The 26111-nt window shown below is 42.9% G+C and overlaps 1 protein-coding gene across 1 annotated transcript; it reads left to right on the forward strand.

The window, feature by feature from the left end:
* The first annotated feature begins 328 nt into the window (after positions 1-328).
* On the forward strand, positions 329-21252 carry HIPK1 (homeodomain interacting protein kinase 1). The gene is given in 16 exon segments (XM_029084306.1): positions 329-1410; positions 6952-7075; positions 9414-9533; positions 10314-10400; positions 11245-11429; positions 11751-11913; positions 12289-12511; positions 13398-13519; positions 15042-15176; positions 17726-17868; positions 18056-18238; positions 18806-19015; positions 19298-19536; positions 19931-20067; positions 20777-20867; positions 20870-21252. Coding segments are annotated over 16 exon segments (3621 nt in total). The 5' UTR covers positions 329-334.
* Positions 21253-26111: the final 4859 nt, after the last annotated feature.

Here is a 26111-nt window from a genome sequence, read left to right on the forward strand (position 1 = left end):
GCCTCCGTGGTGTGCTCTGCTCCTCAGTGCTCCTCAGTGCTGCTTTTCCGTCTTGTGCTGGGATTTCTTCTGCCTTTCAAAAGCCAGATAAAGAGCTGTCTGCTTCTTGTGCTATAGGCAGTGAGGTAAAATGCAGCAGTCCCCACAAAGAGCCTCGCTCTGTGGATGCCCTTAGGATCAGTAGTTGGAAGGGCGGTCTTCCTAGGTGGGAGGCACCATAAGGTGCTTAGAAAAATACTTATTATTCTCTTTTTTGTGCAGATGGAGGGTCTTGTTCCTTCAAAACCTGTTGCCAGGAAGCGGTCCTAATGAGTTCTCCTCTCCCTCCTCAGGTATGGCCTCACAGCTGCAGGTGTTCTCCCCTCCGTCAGTATCCTCGAGTGCCTTCTGCAGTGCCAAGAAACTGAAAGTGGAACCCTCTGTCTGGGATGTTTCAGGACAGAGCAGTAGTGACAAGTATTATACCCACAGCAAAAACCTCCCAGCAGCTCAAGGACAAGCAAGCTCCTCTCATCAGGTAGCTAATTTCAGCATCTCTGCTTACGATCAGAACCTCCTTCTCCCTGCTCCTTCAGTTGAGCACATTGTGGTTACGGCAGCCGACAGCACGGGCAGCAGCGCAACAGCGTCCTTCCAGAACAGCCAGACCCTAACGCACAGGAGCAACGTTTCTTTACTGGAACCATACCAAAAATGTGGATTAAAAAGGAAAAGTGAAGAGGTCGACAGCAACGGTAGTGTGCAGATAATTGAGGAACATCCACCTCTCATGCTGCAAAACAGACCTGCGGTGGGTGCTGCGGCCACAACCACCACGGTAACCACTAAAAGCAGCAGTTCCAGTGGTGAAGGCGATTATCAGCTAGTCCAGCATGAGATCCTGTGCTCTATGACAAACAGCTACGAGGTCTTGGAATTCCTGGGCCGAGGGACGTTTGGACAGGTGGCAAAATGCTGGAAACGTAGCACGAAGGAGATTGTAGCCATCAAAATCCTGAAGAACCATCCTTCCTACGCTAGGCAGGGCCAGATAGAGGTGAGCATCCTCTCTCGCTTGAGCAGTGAGAATGCTGACGAATACAACTTTGTTCGCTCCTATGAGTGCTTTCAACACAAGAATCATACATGCCTTGTATTTGAGATGCTAGAACAGAACTTATATGATTTCTTAAAGCAAAATAAGTTCAGTCCGTTGCCCCTGAAATACATCCGCCCAATTCTGCAGCAAGTGGCTACTGCCTTGATGAAGTTAAAGAGCTTGGGTCTGATACACGCTGACTTGAAGCCAGAAAACATCATGTTGGTGGATCCTGCGCGCCAGCCCTACAGAGTGAAGGTGATAGACTTTGGTTCAGCCAGCCACGTGTCCAAAGCTGTGTGTTCCACTTACCTGCAGTCGCGTTATTACAGGTAAGTGCTGCGCAAGCAAGAAAAGCTGATCCTGGTGGGGTGCTGGGGGTTTGCTTCTACAGATAGGTCACTTTTCTGCCTTTAGATCTAATCCCAGTTGAGGGGGTAGGAGGAAATGATCAGCCTATCCACTGTTCTGCATGTTTCCTGGAGATTTCTTCTGCAATTTGTATGTAAATAACTAGTACTTCTGCTTTGCCGGTGTGACACCACGTGCAGCCCCATCCCTCCCTTTCACCGCAGAGAAGTGCCGCGAGTCGATTTTACCTGTCGCTAGTTTGTGGCGATGTGTGAAGCAGCAAACTGGGGAAGCAGGATGCTGCTAATAAGTAGTGCATTTTGGATTATTTGCCATGATCTGAAGCTAGTCCATTAACCATGGTCATTTCGAAGGGAGAGAGGTCAAAGGGATGCCCATTTCTTTTTATTCTGTTTCTTTTGGTTCCATCTTTGTCTGAACCCACTGCGTGAGCACATTACTTCCTGTCTCAGCCCTTGGTAAGCCACACTCCATGAGACCTGTAGCTCTTTTAAAATGGTGATGAGCTAGACCTCTGCTTCCCTTAGAAAAATGCAGACACGGCTTCTACCCTACTCTTGTCTAAGAATTAAAAATAAATTATGGGCAAAATGTTAAAACTCGGAAGCTGTGTAGCTAAAGCAAGCGATGCTTTTTCTTTTAATTATTCTTCCAGCTCGGTTCTGTTAATAGTGGGTATTTCTGTGTAAGTAGCAGTAGACTTCAATAAACAGGTACAGAAAGAACTTTTGGCATCAAAGGGACATGAAAAAGTCTGTGCTGTGTGTCAGGGTTGCTTTCAGTGGAATGTGAGCTCACTCGACACAAAACTTAACTAGTATCTAGTCCTTCCAGCTGGGACGAGACAGAGGACTCGAGACACTCCACCCCACCCTGTGTCTCTGCCCTGTTTGATGTCTTTCCCATCCTCCTAGCTTCTCTTTAAAGCCCTGGCTTGTGGGCTTGTTCTGTTTGTTCCTCACACTCCCTGTATCCTTGCCCACTTCGTTTTGTTTTGTTTTTTGTTTTCTTTCTCTAACACTGAGTTCCAGTTTTCTGTGCTGTTTCTTTTATGTGATACGGACTTTTCTTAATCCATTCCTCATCATCTTCGCTCAGCTTGTTGGCACCAAACTTTCCAATTCTAAACTATGGATTGTTCTTTTTTGTAACACAGTTGTCTCCTGTGCACCATAGCTCTGGTAAAATGCATTATTAATTTTGTTGTTGTATTGAAAGAGGTGAGTGCTGATCAAGAATCTGCTCTATCTGACTTGCAACACATGTGAGCAAAGCAGTCTGGGGAGGCATAGAGTGCTTTCCAGTTTCTGATATCTCAAAAGGCAGATTTGGCTGAGGCAAAAGCAGCGAGGGACGATAAGTATCGTGAAGGGGCTGCTGGGAAGGAAGCTGGTCGCTTCATCTTTGTGTGCGTGCGGCACCGAACTCCCAGCTGCTTCCACCTCCCTGGCGCGGGGTGACTGGCACTGCCAGAAGGGCCAGTAACCTGAGATTAGGTGGCATTTGAGACTGTCTGCCTGACTGAAGTTAAGAATGCTGTGATGTGGAAATCTAGTATTTAGTGATATGTAATTAGTTTAATTGTGGTGATTACTAAAATCCATAATCTAGGAACTCATGGAGATCGTGTAGAAACCAGCTTATTGTGGGAGAACTGGATTCCTTTGACCATATTCACATTAAATTAGTGTTCAGTTGAGTTCCAAGTTGGAAATTTTTTCAATGCTGTGTTTAATAAAACAGTATAGACCAGTTCTCCACTTGGTTCTCTCTCAGCTATTGGAAATAAACGTAGCATTCTGTGTTCACTTTCTTGTTTTTAATGCCTGTTATTGGCACTTCTGTAACCTCTGTCTCCTGTAGAGACACCTAAACCAGCCAACCTCAGGTACTCCAAGGTGAATTTTCTGAGATGTATCCCCTGAAGGAAAAAAACTTCCTTTATTAATGATGTTCAGTGCTGCTGGAGGTCATCTTGTCCAACAGCCCTGTTCCCTCCAGGTTCTGATTATACTTCTGGCAGTTGGACAACTTGCATTGGTCTCGATGACAGTGCTGGAGCCCTGTGTCCAGCTGGGGTGTAGTAGTGGGTTTGTCAGGGCAAGGTGTTGAGGCTGAGGCAGGTTCCCTCTGTCCCCAGGCATCACTGCTCCCTCTTGCAGTGTAGCCCCAGTCAGGGAGGGCAGTTCTACTGCCATGACATAGTTGACTTCAAGTGTGAGTAGAAGTGCCCAGGAAAAATTCTTTGACTCTGAAGCCAGGCGTGGACTAGCAGACCAGCTTTGGCAGTCGTGCTTCTGTGCAGTGACTAGTTTCTGTGGCAGTCCTGAGATCTATTAGCGGTGATTCCTGACCTGAAAACCAGAGTATGTGCTTGTTACCTCAGATGCGGAAGGGTATGGGTGCTTTTGTCCTCCCTGGGGAGGAAAACAATAGAAAGAAGCAGACAGCTTGCAGAAATGAAAAATCCCTGGGAATAGTGATCTCCCTGCTTTTCAGAGGGCGAGGTTTGCTCCTGCCCTATGTCATATTTAAGTACAGCCATCATGTGAGTCTTACGCAGATCCCTACGTCCTGATGATTCCTGTGGGTCAGTGTAGAGTCCCCTAGCAGGTTGAAGATTTTAAGCTGAAGGACTGAACAATTTGGGCCATGAGAAGGTCACACTGAGCGTTGAGGGAGCTTGCAGGGTGCAGTAGTGTGTGTTTCTTAACCTCTGTTTTGGGCTACATGACCTACTTTTATCCCAGTCGTGTTGGGCTGGGAAGCAGCAGCGCGTGCTGCCAAGTCTAACTCTCTGCTTGCTAATCCAGCTCTGAGTGGTGATCGTGTCATTCACTGCATTGCTGCTTGCAGTTGTACAAGCTCCATGTTGCCATCGTTCTTCACAAGGGGGAGGGCTGAAGAGCCATGTGTAAACATGATGTGTTTTGAAATGCTAAAAGTAAGTCTCAGATTTTACGGCCACTGCTGTGAATTTTCCTTCTCTGAGAGTGCCTGAGTATATTTGCCAACTTGGGAAGTCAGAGTTTGGCAAATGTGTATGCAAAGAAAGAATGTTGTTGATTTCTATTTCAGAGAGCTTAAGATCTAAAATCACTTTAATCTCTGACAGACCAGCTATGAAAGTGACCTCTGCCTGTTGTCCTGTTTCAACTCGCATCTCATAAGGCTGCTAATTATAGTGGTGTAAATCTGATTTACCAGCTCTGTCCTACAATTAAAATGAAATCAAGTGGCTTGTGAGAAGCTCATTTCTTTGGTTTCAGGGAATAAAATGGATAGAGTTCAAGTAGCTATCATTTTAATACTGAGGTTTCGGAATACCTGGGTCTATTCCAGCCTGTAGTTACAGACTAACGAGCTATCACATCCAACCTTTGTTGCTGCTGATCTGTCTTTCCATTGAAATTGGTGGGATTTTTTTAATGCATTTGTGAAGGATTAGCATGCTCTGCTTATTCCACAAGCCCCTTATATTTTAATTTGTTTACCAGTCCAAACCAAGGAAACTTATGCCTGCAGCATTCCTGATATGACAGGTTTGGGTCCTGCCTGAGCTGGAATATCAAGAGGATCAATACAGTTTGTTGATGGTGACTAGTAGACTGATGGCACATGGGGTTCTGAAAATCCTCTGTGAAGGACTGTATCATACTCACTCTGCTTGTGAAGACTGAAGTGCTACAGAAATGGATTCTTCTTGCTCACACCTGCTAGCCTACAGAAAGTTGGATCTGTTCTAGCATAGTTCTTTAAAATATAAAACTTTAGCAGGACATTTAGCATTCAACTATGAGATACTTGTCATATTTGCATAGTCATTTTATATTTTCACATATGTGAAAGCATTCAAAAGCTGACTGCTGCCAGGGACAGACAGACAGACAAGAAGGTAGAAACAGATCAATGTCAAGTAGAGCAAGTGTCAGAATGTCTTAGTTTAAATAATCTGTTATTCCGATTATTAAAGGTATGTCGTGGCTCTGTTTTTGGGGGGCTCAGACATAATAGAACCTCCTTGCTTTGAAGCTGAACGGTAGAGAATAGGTATGTCCTCACTGCCACCAAGAGCTGGTTCAACTCTCTGTCTTTTTTGAGAGATCTTGTGCTTTCTCAGGGACACTGTGCCTGGGCCGCTGGGACGAGTGCCTTTGTTTTGGAGAGTGGCTGATGGTTATTGTGTAGTCACCTAAAACAAAAGCTGTATCTGTGTCACCACCACACAAAGCGTGATTAATTGGAGAGTCACTTCTTGCCATTTACAAACAGTGGGGAGGTACCTTCAGTTGGGGAAGGTGAGTGTCAGATCTGTTGGTGCCTGTACATTATGCAGGCCCTGTTTTTTATAATTCTGTAGAAGGATCAGAACTGGTTTTAGAACCTTTTATAACAACAGAAATATCCACACTGTAACACAAGAAATGTCACGCAAGCCCTGCAGCGTGCTGCCCGAGTCACAACCAGAAAACAGGTAGCCTGGAGTTTAGGACTTTACGAACTTCCTTTGCTCTTGTGTTAGTTATGCATGAAGGAGATCGAGGCTTTTGTGTTTCCTGTACTTTCCAGAGTAAATTCCCACACCAATTCACGTGGTTTTTGCAGCACTTGGGTTTTATGCTGTATGCAAATGTATGACCAGAATTTAGCCTGACAGAATGGCACTGGTTTGTTCAGAGCTGTGAGTAGGGGAAGACTTGTACTAAAACATCCTTTTGTGTTATGAGTCAGTTCCAGACAGAAATCTCCCTGAAATTCCAACCTGTTGCAGGAGCAAACCCTGCTTGGAGTTTGAGTTTTTTCCATCACCTTCTCGTAAAGGCTGGGCCAGACAGGTAAATTTTGCATTAGGTGTGGTTCAGTGCACAGAAACCTGTAACACAACCTTACGAAGCACTCAAAATCTCCAGCTGTGTTCTCTTTCTCCATTTTAAATTCGAAACTCTCTAAACCAATCCTGTGTGAAAACCCACTGCTAGAAACCGAGCAGCTCTCTGAAGAACTCCTTGTTCTGGCTCTGCAGATGTTGTCCTTTTGGACCTGAAAACAACCGGCCTTCTGCAGCTGGTTACGTGGGGTCTTGAGACGTTCCTCTGAGAAAAGTCCGAGTACCCTTTGCTAGAACTTTTATTCCCAGTTCTGTTAGGGTAGGTCGTGCACTGTTTCAGGGAGGCCTCACACTGTAGGTACCTCAGGTGTAATTACACTGGTGACTGAAGGAGTAACTTCGTGTCACAGTTGCAGAGAGGCTGCTTAGGAGTTGGGGTCACCACAGCCACGAAACGAATCCAGCCCTGCCACTAAGCAATAAACAGTGGGATCTGTTAGGTCACTTGAGGAAACATCTTCTGCTTTCAAGTGAATCACTTCGTTTCACACAGATTTACTTGTGCTTGAAGGAGAGAAGGAGGGGCCTTATACAGAGTGATTTAAAGGAAAGTTCTGCATGCTTTCAGAGTTGAAGATTTTATTTCTTTTTTTTTTTTTTTTTTTTCCAACAGAGCTCCTGAGATCATACTGGGTTTACCGTTCTGTGAAGCTATTGACATGTGGTCGCTGGGCTGTGTGATAGCTGAGCTGTTTCTAGGCTGGCCTCTGTATCCAGGAGCATCTGAGTATGATCAGGTGAGAGTGCATGGCGGATTGGGGAAGTTCAAATGAAACCACAGTGATCTGTGTCCAAACCCTCTGAAGCCAGCCTATCCTACATCAAATTTCATCCAGCCCCAATCGCTGTCGTCCGTCATCGTAAATTCATTTTCTCTCTGTGATGTTCCCATGGCGTGTCTGTCGCTCTTGTACGGGGGAACAGAGAGTTCTGTGTGTTTTAACTTAAGTTGCATGTAGTTATCCAATGTATAGAGTCAATTTACAGTTAACTCCCTGGCTTCCAAACCCAAAAGCTGTTGAAATCCTTCCTGTCAAAACAGAAGCGAGGTGTGTGTGTGTCCTGACTTGAAACGCCCTCTGTAATTTCACCATGAGGGCAGTTTTTCCATGTGGAGACGGAACAAGCCTATCATTCCTGTCCTGTTAATACCTACAGCAGCCCTAATTTGTAATGCAAAGTGTGAGCCCCAAGCTGTCTCTGATATACAAGGGATGTCTGAAAAGGCATCTGGAACAAGGATGGATACTTCACATTATTACCTGGGCTAGTCAGTTGCCTAAAAAAGGACAAAAAGTCTATATGAGAGGTTTTTTGAGGGTAACTTGTCCACTGTGGTTTTCATGGTGGTATCTTGTTACAGTGCCTGGTATAGTTTTCCTTATGTGATAAAATACATGAAAACTTACTAAGCTTGAAAACTTACTTGTCTTACCTTCCCAGCACTGTAAATTTCCAGAGGAAACACAGTGGTACCTTAATGAGCAGAATGAGTTAGAAAATAACTGAGGTACAGCATGGTGGTTTCCTTGCACACTGGGTTTTGTGTAATTCTGAGAACCTTATCTTGTCATGTAGGTGGGTGGGGAGGAGGTGCTTTTTCCATTGCTTAACAGACAGGATTTTGCAGTCCTTTGTGAGGCAGCATGAGGTGTGACTTCGTGTGGTTGATTTTGATATCTGAACTGCCCTTGAAAACTAGGGATGGCTCGCTTTCATGTTTTCGGAGATTCTGCAGCAGCAAGTGAAAGCTCAGGCAGAACTTGTGAGAGCATCTCTCCAGGAATGAGTTCATGGGTTGAGATAGGATTTGCAATTATTTTTTTAAACTCTCTTTGGCTGTAAAGCAAGAGTTATATCTCATAAAAGTAGCAGAACTCTTAGCTTAACTATTGTGTAGATACAAAAAACACTCGCTGCCAGACACTTCAGATCCACACTGGCATAAATGAAAAGTGAGTCAATAAATTCATATGGTTCACAAGCTGGAACAGTGAGTTAAGCGCCCTGCAATGTTCAGCTGTTTTGGCACAGTGGAATAGCAGGAGCTTTGCAAATAAGAAATGAGACATGCTAAAGGACCTATAATTGGTAATTCGAACAAAGCCTAGTTACCTCAACACTGCGTTTCCAGTCCTTATTTTGTAAATCAGACTTATCAGGGCTTTATTTCTTAAACTTCTAAATAGACTCTTTTGAGGAGAGATGTCACATTTCTCACAGTGCATCTTGAGAGCAAATAGCATCAACAATTGGGCAACATTTGGAGTATTTTAAAAAGCTTATTATTGTGTTTTTTCATAACTTGCTATTTTCTTTCCTTTTGAGCACACCTTTTTATTTGTTAGCTCTTTACCAGTGTCTTGTTGCTACCATCACAAGTATTCAGGTGCATTTTCCAAAATTCTGAGCCGTTTTTTTTGTTACATGTAAAATCAAGAATATTAAATGGTTTTGGGGATGTAAAGAATCTGATTGTACTAGGGGTTTGGTCTTGCTTTCTTGGTCAGGGAGAGCTTTGCCATGACATGATTCTCAGATCGTGTGCCTAGAGAATATGTAGCCAGTCACAGCAATGTTGCTTGGATACTTACGCCTTTAATTACGTATGCATACGTGGTAATTTCTGTGGTATTTTCCTCTCAAGGTGTGTACTTCTTACCTTGCTGATGTTGAAGTCTATTGATGTTACTTTATCCATGTCTCAAGAGCTTACAATCTGCTCACACATACTTGGTTTAAAAAAAAATAATTCCATAAAATAAGAAGAATGTATTTAAAACCTGAAATTTCTGCAGATAATATGATTGAAAAAGTTAAGTGTCATAGAATCATAGAATGGTTAGGATTGGAAGGGACCTTAAAGATCATCTAGTTCCAAGTGTCCTTATTATTTATAAGTGTCCTTATAAATACTTGAGATAGTCCCCTTTAATTTTGTGGTTTCGCTTATCTGGGGATTCTTTATTTACAGGTTATTTCCTATTCACTGCAAACAGACCTGGCTGATAATTACTCCATTAGCTATGTGTTCTTTATATCAGGAGTCCTCATTCTTTTAATTTTGTTTCCTAGATTCGTTATATTTCACAAACTCAAGGCCTTCCAGCAGAGTATCTTCTCAGTGCGGGAACGAAAACAAGCAGGTTTTTTAACAGAGATCCAAATTTGGGATACCCACTGTGGAGGCTAAAGGTTTGTCTGTCTTTTTAATTCCCAATTCTGTTTTGTTTGTCGAGGACTTGATACAATTTCACACCTAGTTTTAGTGTGCTATGAAAACATTCTGAGTGAAGATTGGATTTGAAATGACTTTCAAATATAGCTGATCTGTGTATTTTATTTCAGAAACTGTACTCATCAACTGTACTCCTGGTACTCATCTGACAGTAGCAGCTGTGCATGATAGTACCAGCAAAGAGTGGGTGTGAAAGTAATTGAGATAATGGTTACTTATTATGGCCTGCTCAGTCTTGGTGAAGTATTGTCATCATGTTGTCATCTTCTGACAATACAAAGAGTAAAATGGGGAGTATTTCATGATTGTCTTTGTTAGTTTAACAGAAATGTGTTTATGTATTGGCAGAGGACAGGAAAGCATCAGATGTACACTTGATTTGCCTTTAAAGCTGAGCAGCAAAAGGAAGAGGATTTTGCCTTACTTCTTCTTTGTAAAAGAGGGGTTTAAAATATTTATAAACTCTTCTCTTCCTAAATCAGAAATCTTCAGTTCTTCTGACTAATGCACTACCTAATGAAGCCTTGAAATGAAGTCATCCTGTTGTTAATTCAGCTTTGCAATGAACGATCATTCCAGTTCAGGAAATGAACCCATGGCTGTTTTGGTTTGGCCTACTGGCATGCAATTTGTCTTAAAGCAGGCAAAGGATCATCTGGCTCAGTTCTTTTCTTGCTGCTTTTTCCTTATCAATATGCAGTATATCTGTTTATATTAACAAATACTTTATTTTTTAGACCCCAGAAGAACATGAGTTGGAGACAGGAATAAAATCAAAAGAAGCTCGGAAATATATATTCAACTGTTTGGATGATATGGCGCAGGTGTGTGGAGATCTTGTAGCACACAGATAATTATATTAGTTACATACATGATTGGGAACTCTAAAAATGAGGCTCCTGTGGTGGAGCAGTCCTCTTCCACATGCTGTTGAGAACACGGGTGGAGGTTTGCCGTGGTGCCAATTTGCATCAGAAATCACTGTATTAAAGACTATCAACATGTTAATTATGAAGCTGTTGGAAATTTCTCATTTCTTCTTAGGCCTTGATCTGGTAGATGCAACAAGTTTGCTTAGCCTGTTATCACTAGAAGTAGTTGAGCAGTAAGAAAGTTGAGCCCCTCCAGATGTGTTTATAGGATTAGGCCTCTTATTACACTGTGGAAATGTTGACAGGAATTGCAGATCATTCTGGTTTTTTCATTCTATTTTCAGAGGTGAAATGAAGGAATATCTGGGTGTTTTTAATGTCATGAGGCCTTGAATCTTAAATATGTTGGCCTCAATTTTCTATTGCTTTTGTAGCTGTTCCCATCACTTTACATCTGTGCAGAGAATGCAGAGTTTTGCCATTCTGATGTGCTAGCCCCTTACAGCCTCACACAAAAAATGAGGGCAATATTGCCAGGCAGTAGAGAGGGAAGCCTGTTTGATATCTATTGAACAGACCAACTTCATGTTGAGATGAGAATTCCAGGTGTAAGTTTGACTGCCTTTTACAGAATGAGCAAGGGAAAGGTTTTGTCTTAGAGCTGTAGTACCTAAAATTAAGCTGGCTAAGAGACAGAAATGCTTAATAAATTATTTCTGCATGATGTGAAGTTACTGAATTGTTAGGTGGGAATTAATTTGATATTTGTGTGAACTACTCTCATTTTATTTTCAAGGTGAATATGTCTACAGACTTAGAAGGGACTGACATGTTGGCAGAGAAGGCTGACCGAAGGGAATATATTGATTTGTTGAAGAAAATGTTGACAATTGATGCAGATAAGAGAATTACTCCACTGAAGACTTTGAACCACCCATTTGTTACAATGACACATCTACTGGATTTCCCACACAGTAATCAGTAGGCTTCCTTAAATTTCTTGGCTTGTTTCAGGGGGACTTATTGGAAACACAGAATAGCACTTCTCTGCTTTCTGTCAGTGCTGTTTTCTGCAGTTTCTGGCTGATCTGAAATAGCAATGGCATGAATAAGGATTGGAATGTTCATAAGCTTCCTTTTCATGTTTTAGGACATTCCTTGTTGGTTTAAAAAAAACCCCAAAACAACAACAAAAAAACTCCACACAAAACCTTAAACCTAAAGGCATGTGCATGAAGTTGGGAATCTGTCATGTCGCTGTTGTACTGTTTTTACATATCTGATATTTTCCTTCTGTTTCAGTGTGAAATCTTGCTTTCAGAATATGGAGATCTGCAAGCGAAGAGTTAATATGTATGACACAGTGAATCAGATTAAGAGCCCATTCACGACTCATGTTGCTCCTAATACAAGCACAAATCTGACAATGAGCTTTAACAACCAGCTCAATACAGTACACAATCAGGTACAGCATCTTCTGGCTATTTTATACTAATCACAGAAATGGAGTAGTCTAATTTTGTGTCTTCAGGCCAAATCCTGTTCTGCAAAATATTTAAATTGCTCTCCAGAATTTTTAGTCTTGTCTTGAAATCTAGTTTTCCAAAACTCAGGCCAAGGCAGCCTCTTCACTTCACCTAATCATCTTTGCCTGTCAGTTCAGCAACAGAAGTAAAGCTGGTGCAATTCATCATTTTTCTCCTGTGTTGTCTTATGCCTTTTACCCGAAACCTTTTCCTGGTGCTTGCTTCATAGTGTCATACTGATGGTTCCTCTTGTTTGTTTTATGACAAGTACGAGTGAGAAATCTGATTTTTGATTTTTTATTTTTTTTCCTTAGGCCAGTGTATTGGCTTCCAATTCTGCTGCTGCTGCTACTCTTTTCCTGGCAAATTCGGATGTCTCGCTGCTAAACTATCAGTCTGCTTTGTATCCATCATCTGCAGCACCAGTTGCAGGAGTGGCACAACAGAGTGTTTCCTTGCAACCTGGAACCACCCAGATTTGCACGCAGACTGACCCATTCCAGCAAACATTCATTGTTTGTCCCCCGGCTTTTCAAAGTAAGTGGGGGAAAAAACCTTTTTATGATACTGCGGTTTCAGTCAGGTAGAAATGAGAAGTTGCAATTTGCATTAAATTGAGAAAGTACAGAAGACCACTCTGTGCTCGTCACACAGTGCTCTTGCATCAGATACAAGTGCAGAATCAGGTCAGACATGTGTAGACAATTTGGTTCTCTTCCAGGTCATGCTTGAACAGGTGACGGTATCTCCCCTGCCTCGGTTGCAGGCTTCATCTGGTTGCTCAACCAGTTTTTCTCCCCAAACTGAACACAACAGCATTCCACAGAAAGCAGTGAACAGAGGAGCCAGACCTATCTGAAAATAAGAAAGTGTTGTGCTGTGTTTTGTTATGTCAGGAGAGAATATCTGCCCTTTGAGTCTCAGCTCACAAGCACTGATGCAGCTGTAGAGTTCGCTAGGAACAAATTGTCGCAGACTGCAAATAAGTGAGGTTAGCATGAGCATAGCTCTGTTAATCCTGAAAGTTCTCTATTTATGCTTATATCTGGGTTGTGTTAGTTTGGAGAGTTGTATACGAAATGGGAACTGATAGTGTAGGGTTTGAACTTAGTCTCAAGCAACACACAGTTAGATGTCTGTTATCTGTGTTTCTGAAAATCCCCAAGACAATGGACTGCAGCAGCACCAAGCTTCTGAGGACTGGTTGTCCATCATCGCCCTTTGGCACACCAGGACTGCAGAAGTATTTGCTTCAGCGGGTGTTTTATTAGTGTGCTTTTGTCAGAGAGATCAGCTTTTCTTTCTTTTCATCTGACCCTGTCTTACCTGGTAGGAATTTGATTTTTGGAAGAAACTAAAAACAAATAAATAAAAATTAAAAAAATAAAGCAAATTAGCAGTGATGCATTCTTGTCCTCCACAGCTGGACTCCAGGCGACTACAAAGCATTCTGGGTTCCCAGTAAGGATGGATAATGCTGTCCCAATTGTACCACAAGCACCTGCAGCACAGCCACTGCAGATCCAGTCTGGAGTTCTCACACAGGTAAAAAAGCCAAACAAACCAAAACTAACAAAAAGAACACACAGGAAAATCCCCACCATCCAGGAGACCCTGACTGACCCTCTGGTGCTGGGTTGAATGCAGGGGGTTCTCAGACACTCGGAAAGGTTAAATGCAGATCCCTTCTAGGACAGTGTTTTGTTTTGTTTTGCTTTTCTGAACTGTTTAAAGTCTAAACTATTTCATGTCATGTGCCTCCCTGGTTTAGGAGTTCGACTTAATAATGGGAATAAATATGTAGTTTTCAACTGCTAAAAACAGGCTGTATTTTTTCCTGGGTGGCCACTGCCTTATAGGTAGTGGTGGACATTTTTGCCTACACTTCAAAAATGTGTCAGCAAATTTTAGAATAAATCATTCCTATGAGAAGCGAGATCCCAGTAAACAGAAGTGGCAACACAGATTATTAATGTTAAAATTTAATCTTTAAATCAATTACATTATTTCTGAATCCTTCTCAGTTAGTTACATTGTTAGTGTGAATTGACGTGTAACATTGACACACCTATTACAGTTGTTTGCAGTTTAAACAATATGTGATAACAAAATTCACAAATAATTCTAAAAAAAAATATTTTAAACATTAGTAATGTGTTGTAAATTAAAACAACTTTTATTTCCAAAAAGTAATCCTTTAATATAGAGCGAGTGCCCAGTGATTCACAGGTTTTATTCACTGAAAAATTGTATAACTGCCTTTATAACTGAGTGTACTTTTATTTATTTGCATAGTTTTAGTTTCTGCTGACATTAACACATACTTTATTAGTTTTGCTCTCCAGGCAGTGTATTGTACTTACTGACCTACTTGTAGAGGAGTAATTTTTAGATTATTCAGACCAAATAATTTTGGTGGCATTCGGTGATCTCTGGTTTGTTTGTTTAGCATCCAGAAAGCAGAATACACTTGAAGGAGGCCCACCTGAATCCAAACCCTGCTTTTCCTGAGAGTGCAAATCGTACACGAAGAATCTAGTTTTATTTAGACATTTGATGGACTAATATATGTCTTGGTAGTTTCATCACAGATAACTTTGCTCTTTCATAATACTAAAGACCTACAGTGCCTTCTGTTAAATCCCTTAGTTTATCTTTTTCCAAGAGTCCTGTGTGTGAGTTTGGAGGTGGGACAGTAGCTGCCGTGTCCTGCGAGGGGTGCGGTTTGTGTCGCAGCCAGTGCAGTGTACGTTGTGTAACTGGCTCTCTGGGACCCAGTCAAGTATCAACAGCTGAACACTGCCTCATTTTTACTTTTTAACTGTGTCATCGGAGAGATCCTGTTCCCAAATTCCCTGTTCTTGTGTTCCCCTCGGGGACATGTAATTGCTTAGAGGAACATGCCCGGAGAGTTCAGGTGTTGGTTTCACTGCATCCATTACAATTCAGGAGTCTGCTCAAGCACCGTAGAATGCCAGTAAGGTGAAACCTTTTCTGGCCCTATTGCTGAACCCACTTATCCTGCCTTGGTACGTGTGTTTCACTCACTGCCTGATCTACATTTCAGGGAAGCTGTACACCACTAATGGTAGCAACTCTTCATCCTCAAGTAGCCACCATCACGCCGCAGTATGCGGTCCCCTTTACTCTGAACTGCGCAGCCGGCCGGCCAGCGCTAGTAGAACAGACGGCTGCAGTACTGGTAATTGCCTCCCTTGATTGTGTTCACTAACTGAGTTTTTGTTTTAACTTAGACTTGCAGAGGGCATGGAAGCATGTGCCATCTTGTGGCTGTGTTCTTGCTACATCTTAATGTCTTGTTGTTTTCCTCCCCAACATTGCTGAAGCACTGTCTGACTCTGATGTTTAGTGTGGCTCTGTTAAAGAATCCAGATCCATTGACTATTACTTTTTACTAGCCTAGTATTACAAAGCTCTTCTAAGGTATACTAGAGAAGAGCTGTAATTGTTCTTGTTCTGCGCTTACTATCCTATCTTTGCCTTTTGATTGTTGAATACAAAGGAATCAGTCTTTAGCTTGACTCTGCTACAGGTACCTGGATGGCCAGAATTTGAACTACTTGGCAAGTTAGCTACTTACTTTGTTTTCAACATGTTTAAAGCTGCTTTGCATGTAGAAATGTTTCAGGTCATTAAGCACAGGCTAAAATCTCTAATGACAGCAAATTCTTTAATATATTGCTTTAGCAGTTGATTTCTCTTAACCCCTGTTGAACATTGACAATAATTTTCTGGCCTTTTGTTATTTATAGCCAATCACAGGTAGCTTGCTTCATCCAGATAAAGATACCTTTCTTTGCAGATACTTTCTGTTCATATGTATTTCTTGGTTGAAATTAAAGGTGAGCTCTAGTATCCAAAATGGCAATAGCTAGCTTTTAGGCTATTTGGAACAATTTTTTAAAAGGATGGGGGAAGGGAATAAACAGACCTTTAAGAAGCGTATGTTTTCAAAATTGTCCTCTTCTGTATTCGCTTGGCACCTGCATGAGAACAACTTTGCAAGTGCCACAAAGAAGTCATTGTAAAACTCCAGAATCAGATCAGTGAAGCTTATGAAAACATTGCAGTGCACTCGAGTGCTGGTATCTCACCTGTCTTTCAAAGCACATTCCATTATGTGAACCATGTTGTTTCTTGTGGCTTTCAAGTGGTAGTTTGAGTGTCATTTTCTTCCAAGAGGGAGACCTCTGCTGGAGTAGAATTCGCTCGAGTCCTACCTGTACTGAAATTAAAACCCACTCATTTGAGTTCTTATGAACCAAGTTAACTGCTCTCTGTTTCTGAGGATGGGAAGGCAGGAGAGTGGGGTTCTCCTGGGTCACAGCTCTGAACTAAACAGACCCTGGGATGTACCTCCGTTCCTTCTATTGAATTTTGATTGCTGAAAGGCTGCAGTCTAGGCTCTGAGAACAGCAAGGGGTGACTGTAGCAGAGCTTGGGACACAAGTGAGTTGTTAGTGATGTTTTCAAAAGTGTATTTGGGCTTTCGATTCAACAGGCAAATTCTAGTCTCCTGCGTGTGTGCAGTGGACTTGGCGCTCAACTCCCCTGTGCAGCAGTGGAGATCAGAGCCAGCTGTCTCCAGACTAGGAGCCTGGATTCTGAGTTTCTCTGGAGGACTTACTGTTTCTGTTTGACTCTGGGAGCCTTTGGCGTGAATTTGCTCACCTTTAGTGCTTCCGACACTTCTCCCTTGCTGCTTCCCCTGAGTTTGCATTAGCCATTTGCTAAGCTTTGCATATTTTTGTCCTTCCTCTGTCAAAACAGTTCGTCGCTTGGAAGGCCCGATTTCTGCCTCTCATTGGGAATTTATATCTTGCTGTATTAAACTCTCTGCTTTGTCTTGTGCAGGTGTTGGCTTTTGGAAAGACGCATGGTGTGACTTTTAACATATTTATCTTTTTTTTTTTTTTAAATATTATTATTCCGCTTATGTTGGCAGAGGTTTTAGCAGCTCTCTGCTTTGAAGGCTTCTTGTTTGGAACCAGTATTTGTAATATGTGGATCTGTTACTTGCAGAAATATTTTACGTGAAACAGCAGGTATTTATGGTTTTGCAGTATAAACTGCAAGAAAGAGAGCCATATATATTCAAAATCATAGAAGTATTGTACTGCCAAATTTATTTTGGTTTTTGTTTGTTTTTTTCTCCCCGAAAAAGTCTGCATTTTGTCAATTTGGACAGGAACATTAATAATATTAATGAATTGACAAACATCTTCACATTATCTCCCTTATAACTAAATAAGTGTGGCTCTTCTTGACTACTTCAGTTGAGGGGGGGAGAATTTCCACAATAACAACACTGTCTCAGCTCTCTCAATGTGAGCCCTGTAAGGCAGAAAAACAGAAAAGACCAAATTGGCCTCGTGTTTTGGGATCCTCCAGCAGAGCAGTGTGCATAAACGTAGACGCAGGAACAGCCCTGGGCCCTCGTGCTGTATCTGCCCGTACGGTACGTGGCTGCGTTCTGCAGTACAACATTAACGCTCTTTTCCCCAGGTGACATCTGTGATACAAAAAGTTAGCAAAGTGTCAGGGGGAGCTTGTTTCTCTAGTTTTCTTGTTCCCTTACTGTACTGAGACCTTTTGAGAAAGTGCAATGATGTGCTGTTATCTCTGCAAGCTAACAATCTACATGAGTGCATTTATTGCTTGGAACAAATCTCTCTCCGGCCGTAGGAACTGAAATCTAGTGAACCTGTTTATCTGTTTGTTGTTTTGCAGCAGGCCTGGCCTGGGGGAACCCAGCAGATACTCCTTCCTTCCACCTGGCAGCAGCTCCCAGGGGTTGCTTTGCACAACTCTGTTCAGCCAGCGGCTGTGATTCCGGAGACGATCGGTGGCAGCCAGCAATTAGCTGACTGGAGGTAGGGACTGCACAGGGTCTGGCTGTGCCAAATGGAAATCTGTGCCATCGCAGTGCCACCTGCAGTGCACAGAATTTCTCCCTCCCCTACAGAATCATGCAGGGGCTTGGAGCATCTTGTGGTTTCTGCCGTGTAGTCATGGGATTTGGGTCTTTTTTTTCTTTTTTTTTTTTTTTCCCTGCTGCAGGAACGCCCATTCCCATGGAAATCAGTATAGCACTCTCATGCAACAGCCATCGCTGCTGACCAACCACGTGACGTTAGCTACTGCGCAGCCTGTGAACGTTGGAGTTGCTCATGTCGTTAGGCAGCAGCAAAGCAACAACGTTCCAGCAAAGAAGAACAAGCAACCAGCACCGAGCACAGCCAAGTAAGGCTTCCTTTCCCAGTCCTATGAAGTCTATGGCTGTATTTGTGCAGGTTGCCTTTATGGTGTGAAAAACTGGTCTTCTGATCACAGGCATCGTCTGTGTAACTTTTTAATGTGCTACATTTGCTTTAGGAGGTGTCTGGGAACAAGTCTCTGTCCTGTAGTCACTGAAATAAGTGATATTAACTTTGGTGAGAGCACAAGGAACATGGTTGACCAAGTGCTTTACGGTACTGGTCAAAGGGAGGTTTTGGTGTGTTGGTGCTGTAACGATGCAAGTGACAGAATTGGCATCTGTCAGACACGGGGTGGCAGGTTCTGGCAGTGTTCAGCTGAATCAGCCCTGTTCAGAGCGACCCTGAGTGCGTTGGTCCCTTCTGGGATGTGTTCCGTGGCACTGTCCTCTATCAGTGTCTGCACTAAGGTTCCCTTTGTGTGTTTTAAGGTGTTTGTTCTTGTACGTGTGCTCCAGCCTGCTGGAGCCTGGCTGTTCTTAATGCTGGTGCTGGTTTGTCCCAGCCTGCTGCCATGTAGCTGAATACTGCTTTGGTTTTCCTTCAGGCCCAGCTCAACTCTAGAGACTGTGCCCTCCCAAGTTTACTCAATCATTGGAAGCAGTCCTCTGCGCTCCACCTCCTCCTCTTCCAACGTGCTCGTCCCAGTTCAGGAGCAGCACCAGCCCATTGTGATCCCAGACACTCCAAGCCCACCTGTCAGTGTCATCACCATTCGCAGCGACACTGATGAGGAAGAGGACAGCAAATACAAACCTGCCAGGTAGGAAGTTCATTTAGGCAGCCAGTACTGATTTGTCCTGAGCTCAGCCGAAGCATCAAGGAGAGCAGAGAACACTGCATGCAAAGCCCTGGTCAGGCTAAGCAGCACTGCATAAGACAGAAAATCCTGCATCATGTCTGCTGTGCTGTTTGTGTCTCTAGTTAAATCAGAATTTCATCTGACAAGGAGGGAGGGTATGAGATCCCAGAGAGAGATCTCCTGTATCTTGTGGGAAAAGCTAGAATGTTTCCCATTTGTGTGTGTTTATTTGTTTCCTTGCAGTTTGGGTATGAAGCAGAGATCCAATGTCATCAGCTACGTTACTGTTAATGACTCCCCTGATTCCGACTCCTCCCTGAACAGCCCCTATGCCACAGACCCACTTTCCTCTCTCAGGAGTACAGGCGGTGCCCTGGAGCTGCCAAGCAGAGGAGCAGCTGACAGCTCCAGCTCTCGGACTATCATTGTGCCACCACTGAAAACACAGCTCAATGACTGCATTGTAGCTACCCAAGCTTCAGGTAGGAGTGCTTTCAAAGGTCACTGTGCTCCATGTGAGCCCTTTTGCCAAGGCTCATATGCTGTCTTATCCCTGACAGCTTTGTGCTTGCACTTTTGGACTGTCTGCATTGGGCCTTAAGAAGCTTTAGGTTTCACAGCTGCTGTTCTGAGAGTGCCAGCCTTGGTCTGTTTTCAGTTTCATTGACAGATTTACCTGTTACATATGTTTGGCTGCATTTAGAAAGATCTGTAAAAATTCACAGTGATTTCTTGTACAATCAGATTTTAAGTCTAGTTGAAGAAAAGGCTTAGTGATGGAAATAGTCCCTGTGCATTGTTTGGCTACCTAAGCTGGTTATCACAGTGCATGGTGTGTGAGAGGGAAGAATGGACTAAGCTTTTGAAATCTTTCAGGCATCCTGAGCAGCACCAGTAAGACCAAACCAGTGGCCTCTGTGAGTGGGCAGTCATCAGGATGCTGTATAACACCTACTGGGTACCGCTCACATCGCGTGGTAACAAGTGGTGTGCAGCCCCTCAATCTCAGCCAGGTAAGCAGTGTGTGACTTCTGCTGACCTTTGAACATGGAGCTTTAGAAACAATACACTGTGTGGCAGGGGGGATGACTTGGTTTCGAGAGGTTCGATAGCTGCTCCCTCATTAATTCTTTGAAGCTGATTCTGTCCTGTGGCTATGCAGGGTGGAGTAAACCCTGTAGGGAGTATAGGTGAAGTTCTCAAGGCAAAGAATTTGTCCCTGTATCAGAGGGCAGGAGAAGGAAGTGTGGTTATGTCCGTATTCTTTCTTTGTGCTCCTAGTCAAACCTCTTGCAGTGACTCATTCTTGCCAGTTGGGTGGTGGAACAAGACCAGGATCCAGCTGTTGAATTAGAATGCATTGAAGGCACTCAACAGTAGGAGGAGATTCTTTTGTTCTCTACCTTCCTTCTCTAGATCTCACAAAGGCCTGACCAGGAGATTAAGGCTAGACCTTGTCTCTCAAACTAACAATTAGCACCTGACTTCCCTTGAACTTTCAGAGATTGGTTTCACTTCAATTTGTGTCACTGCTCTGGATCTTTGAGTCAAGCTGCAGTAGCAGAGCTGGAAAGGGAGTTGCTGCAGAAGTGTCAGTCCTGCAGCTAGAAGAGAGGTGTTGATGGGGAGGAGGCTCTGGCTGGCCCTTCCTTGCTCACCTCCTGTCCTCTGGACTGTTCCCTGAGGATAGCCACTAACTTTATTTACTTCTTCTCCCTGCAGAACCAGCAAACAACAGTGCTGGCCTCACAGGAGAGAAGTGGAAACGCTGTCCCACGTAGGCAGCAAGCTTATGTGGCACCCCTCACATCAACTATTTCTCAAAAAAAAAGCACAGCAGCCCAGTGCATCCCCACTTGGCAGCAGCAACGGCAAATGCACCCCTCTCCAGCCAGCCACATATGTACACTTACGCTCCGACCACTGCTGCAACGCTGGGCTCCACCACCTCCATCGCCCACCTCTTCTCCCCTCAGGGCTCTTCTCGGCACACCACCTACGCTGCCCACCCGAGCACACTTGTCCACCAGGTCCCTGTGAGTGTTGGTCCAAGTCTACTGACTTCTGCAAACGTTCCGCCTGCCCAGTACCAACACCAGTTTGCTCCCCAGTCCTATATTGGTGCTTCCAGAGGATCTGCTATTTACACTGGATATCCGCTGAGCCCTACAAAGATCAACCAGTACTCATACTTGTAGTTCCTAGCAAAGCATTGTCCTGCAATAGGCCTGAGAGGTTGGAGAAGGATTTCAGGTGAACCTTTACCTGGTAATGACTGCCTGGTTTTTGTTTCTCCTTGATCTGGTTGTATGTTGTTCAAAAATGTCTGTAGTGAGTTCAGTCACTAACTGAGCAGCACGCTTTGTTACCAGTACCAGGGTCACTAATTAAGTTTTTAAAATTTTACTTACTTTTTATAGATGCTTTTAAAAAGTTCATGGTCACGTTTATTTAAAATTGTTCTGTTGTGCTAATCAAAAGGGGAAAGAAAACCAGTGTCCTGGAAGACAGATCCTGTTGACTTTTTTTTAACTTGTATAACTTAAAGACTAGCAGATCACATTTTAGCAGCTTGCACAAATCCATGTTGCCGCTAAAAGTGTAACGCACGTTTATCTCATTATGTTGCTGGGGCAGTTTTAAAATCAAGTTTATTATTTTAACATTTGTTCTCTAATTCACTTTGTCTCTAACAAATTGCTGGTTCTGCAAAAGCCATTCCACCTCTGTATATGTTACTGTCAAAGCTCTTTGTTTACTTCTCTGCTTTGTTTAAGGACTGGTGGAGGCAGCTGTCTCCTTCTTGCAATGTTACGTGTTCAGGAGTGTGTGTAAACCCTGAAATCTGTTTCGTTTTCTTGAAAATTCTGTGTCTCCATAACCGCTGAATTTTTATTGCATTCGTTGCAGGATTCTTCTAAGTTTTTCAAATTGTATTTAAGATCTCGCTGTGTAACAGAACTCAGCAGCTTTGCCAGGATGCTGTAGTCTTCAGTTGAGAATGAATAGTGCAGCATTGCTCTAAAATTTGTTTTCTGCAACTTATTAGATGCTGGCCCTATAACGGAGCTGGATTCCTTCACAGAAGCACAGGGCTTTTCTTTGTTCTGTTTTTCTTAATGTTTTTCCTCACATGATTCATTTAGGAGGGAGTTGAATCTGAAATACAATGAAACATCACTGTATTGATGTGTACAGCTTTTTATACTCCTGTGAGCGTATCCTCCTGGATATGTCAACAGCTACTTTAAAGCGCTCTTAATAAGACTTGTATACAGTACATGCATGTAGGAATCGCAAAAAAAAAAAAGATAGAAAGAAAAATAAAAAAGGAAAAAAAAATCAAGATTTTAAAGTTTATTACTGAATTTAAAACTATTTTAGAAGTTTTGTATTGGTGGTGTTTTAATATTTTACATAAAATGAAATATGTACATATTGATTAGAAAAATATAACAAGCAAAACTTCCTGCTAACCCCAAACGTTCTGTCTTTGTAATCAAAATGTGTAGTGATTATACTTGAACTCTGTACTTAGTGTTTGTCTAATTCTTAAACGTTCCTGGGGATGGAGTTGATGTATCCTTTGTATTTAAACCAAAATGAATTGATTCATGTTGGAATGTATGTGATATAATGCAATGGTTAGAGCTCATCACTGTAGCACTGAGAGAGGAGTAGAGCTTCATGAGAGGAAAGGATACCTTCTGATTTGTTTTGCACAGGTATGTGTGATGAAGAGTTGTTTGGTGTGTCCCCTTATTGTAGTGCCTTAAATGATGATGTAGTGTGACTAGAGTTTACAGTGAGCTTGCCTTATGAGGGACCAGCAAGCCCCCGTCGAATTGAAGCAATTCACTAAGCTTATCCCAGCAAGAACAGCAGTATGTTGCGTAGGTGCGTTGTTCTCAGTTTTAACGCTATCATAAAAAGCTACGTTTCTGTTCGAAGTGAAGCGATGTTTCCTTAAAGCTTTTCCTTGAAATGGCACATGTACTGTTAGATGTCTGTCAGTGCATTTCGGATAAGGTAGTGCTGGGAATGCATTGGAATGTTTAGTCTAATATCGCAGAAGTGATTTAAATATGTGCAATCACTTTTTATTAGATTAGTATGGCGTTACCTTCCCCCACGTTGATAGCAGACATTTCTTGTAAGATATTGCTAGCTTGGTGATAGAATATTTATACCAAAGAGAGCCTGCTGTAAAGCACATAATACCATTAAGAAGTTTTATAATGCTACTGCTAATGTGGAGTTGTTGGGAAGGTTTCTCAGCTGTAGCCCTTGTTAGTGTTTGGAGGAAATACTAATTTTGGATAATCGGTGCAGTTTTTAAACTGCAGTTTGTTTTCTTGGGTCCCTTGTACTAGGAATTATTTCTCATCTTCAGTATGTAAGTTAAGTATCTTGTCCAAATGGATGATAAACTGGCTTGAGCGGTCATATTACTGCAGCAATAAGAGGTTTTGGTAACCTTGAATCCCAGTTTATGTTCCGTCCCGGTGGAAGAGTGGTCAGTTCTCTGACCAGTACGTGACAAGAAGTGCAAAAGTCATTTCTGAAATTCCACATTATTGACAGAAGAAAGTCTGGACTGACCTGAAATGGGTGGAACCCTTAAAGGTTTGGCATCTCTTTTGATAGAGGGATCAAGGACTTTGGAACTGGACGGTAGCATTAGCGCCATTGTTGTTCAGTGTGTTTTTAGTCAGAGCACTTCTGTAAGTGTGCGGATAACCGGCCGCCCTTGCTGTTCCATTATTGGTATAAATGATGCTGTTTGTTGCTGTAGGCGCTTTCTTACTTTTTTCTGTATGACATTGCTCACGTTCAGTACTTGCCTCGAGATACCTCTTGGGTACAGAGTTGTGCTTTTCCATCGAAAGGCAAAACAAGCTCCCATTCCTGTGTTTCAGGAACACGTTATGCCCCATTTCACAAATAGCGAAGTGCTTTCCATGAAGTCCTAACAGGAAAATACAACCTCCAGCAAAATCTGCTAATAATTTTGAGAACTTGCCCAGTTCCCCCCCAAAAAAGCAGATTAAAATGACCATTTATCTTTAGAGTCACATAATTAAATGCAATCAAATGTATTCACCAAGCATGGTGTCATCTTTTCCACTGTCCAAGTTTCCAAAAGTATTGGAAAAAGGAGGATGAGATGGAAATGACACAGATGAAATGAAACATACTCCATGGAAAACAAGTTGTCAATTACCCGGAAATTCCTCTGTGCTACACAGCATAAACCAAGCAAACAAATAACCCCTCCCAGCAGGGCCAGACTGTCATCCTGGCACTGGCTTCACAAGTGTGGGTGATCCCAGTCCGGCCCCAGCGTGTGTTGCCCAGTTTAAGTGTATTGTGGTCTGCTCTAAGGAGATCCATCCCTTCTGCCCGCGCGTATCCAGCCTTCAAACGAGGCTGAGGAATTGGCTCTTCCTTGTTGGAGCCACTGCGCGTATTTTGTCAAGAAATGTGCTATCTCTGGATAGAAATTGGAATCCTCTTTAATTTTTTAAAAACTAGTTTGGGATTCACCTTTTGAGTATTTGATAACCGTGGTCCCATCCAGACTTGTGTGATTCTTGAGCTGTTCAATCAGTTGTTCCCATTACCTGACCGGTATTCGCAGCTGTGATAGCCACCGCAGAGGCAACTTCTGAGGCTTTCCTGCTTAGCACCTAGTTGATGGGATGCAGTAATTTACCTCTGACTCAGCAATTTCTTTTAGTACGTGAAATTAAATTGCTTCTAAATGACAGGATTGGCACAGCCCTGCTTTCTTTTTTATTTAAACTTCTGAATGGTGCCGCATGTCCACATGGTTGTTTGTTGCTAAACTTTATATAATGTGTGATTTCAGATTCAGCTTGAAATATATCTATCTCACTACATGTAGCAGTACATTATATGTAATGTTAGTATTTCTGCTTGGATCCTTGATATTGCAATGGAATTCCTACTTTATTAAATGTATTTGATATGCTAGTTACTGTGTAAAATTTAACTTTCTTTTATGGTTGTGCTCTTCCTTTTTACAAGCCGCTAGATACAGGTAGTTTCTGACAATTACTGATCTATGTTTGTATTGCTGATGTACTTAGGGGGTATGTAAAAATCATTTTAACAAAAGAAATAGATATTTAAAAATTTAATACTAACTATATGGGAGAAGGGTCCATTGTGAAAACATAGTTTATCTTTGGATTCAATGTTTGTCTTTGGTTTTACAAAGTAGCTTGTATTTTAAGTATTTTCTACATAATATGGTAAAAATGTAGAACAATTGCAATGCATCAATAAAAAGGGTTAATTTTCTGTACTCTATTCATTTGGTCACTTGATCTATTAAACGGGGCGGAAGAGGGTTTCGGGCATATCTGGGGTGAAATCTAGGAGCACCAACTGTTAACTCGTTTGCTGCTGACAGTGTGGTGCAGCTGCATTCAGGGGTAGCGTGTGCCACGCGAGATCCTTGGTGTGCCACGCGAGATCCTTGTCGAGCTGGTGTCAGAGCGAAGGCAGCGCGTGTCGCACTGTGACGGGCAGCAGAGCCAGGTCCTGGCTCGAGCAGCCCCAGTCGGGCTGTGCCAGCCCTGCAGCTGCTGCGCCGCGGCTCGGGGGTCCCTCGGGCTCTGAGGCTGTTGGTGGTGGTTGGTGGCAGTAAAAGGGGCTCGAGACTATCTTTAGTGAAAAAGAACTTTCCCATCACCTTGGTTGATGTTCATAAATGTGTTTGACTTTGCACATCTGGCTTTGATGCTCCGAGCACTGCTGAAGGTACTGCTGTATTGCCTCCTGTTCGGGTCTGAATCCCACTTGGGTTAGATGCTGCTGGGAGGTGCCCAAATAATCTCTCCCTTCTGATCCTGCTAGACACTTGGATGCCTGGGAAGACTTCAGTAGGAGGCAAGGACAGAGACCCTCGCTTTCCCAAAACACCCGTGCCATGCCAGCTGAGCCTGGGCAGTGCAGAAGGCTCAGGGGTTGTCATTTGCAGGCACTGGGAAAGCTCCGGGGCAGGATGGCAGGGGAGGCTGCCTGTGAG

Source organism: Antrostomus carolinensis, unplaced genomic scaffold (assembly GCF_000700745.2).
Source record: "Antrostomus carolinensis isolate BGI_N321 unplaced genomic scaffold, ASM70074v2 scaffold34283, whole genome shotgun sequence".
Classification (NCBI taxonomy): Eukaryota; Metazoa; Chordata; class Aves; order Caprimulgiformes; family Caprimulgidae; genus Antrostomus; species Antrostomus carolinensis.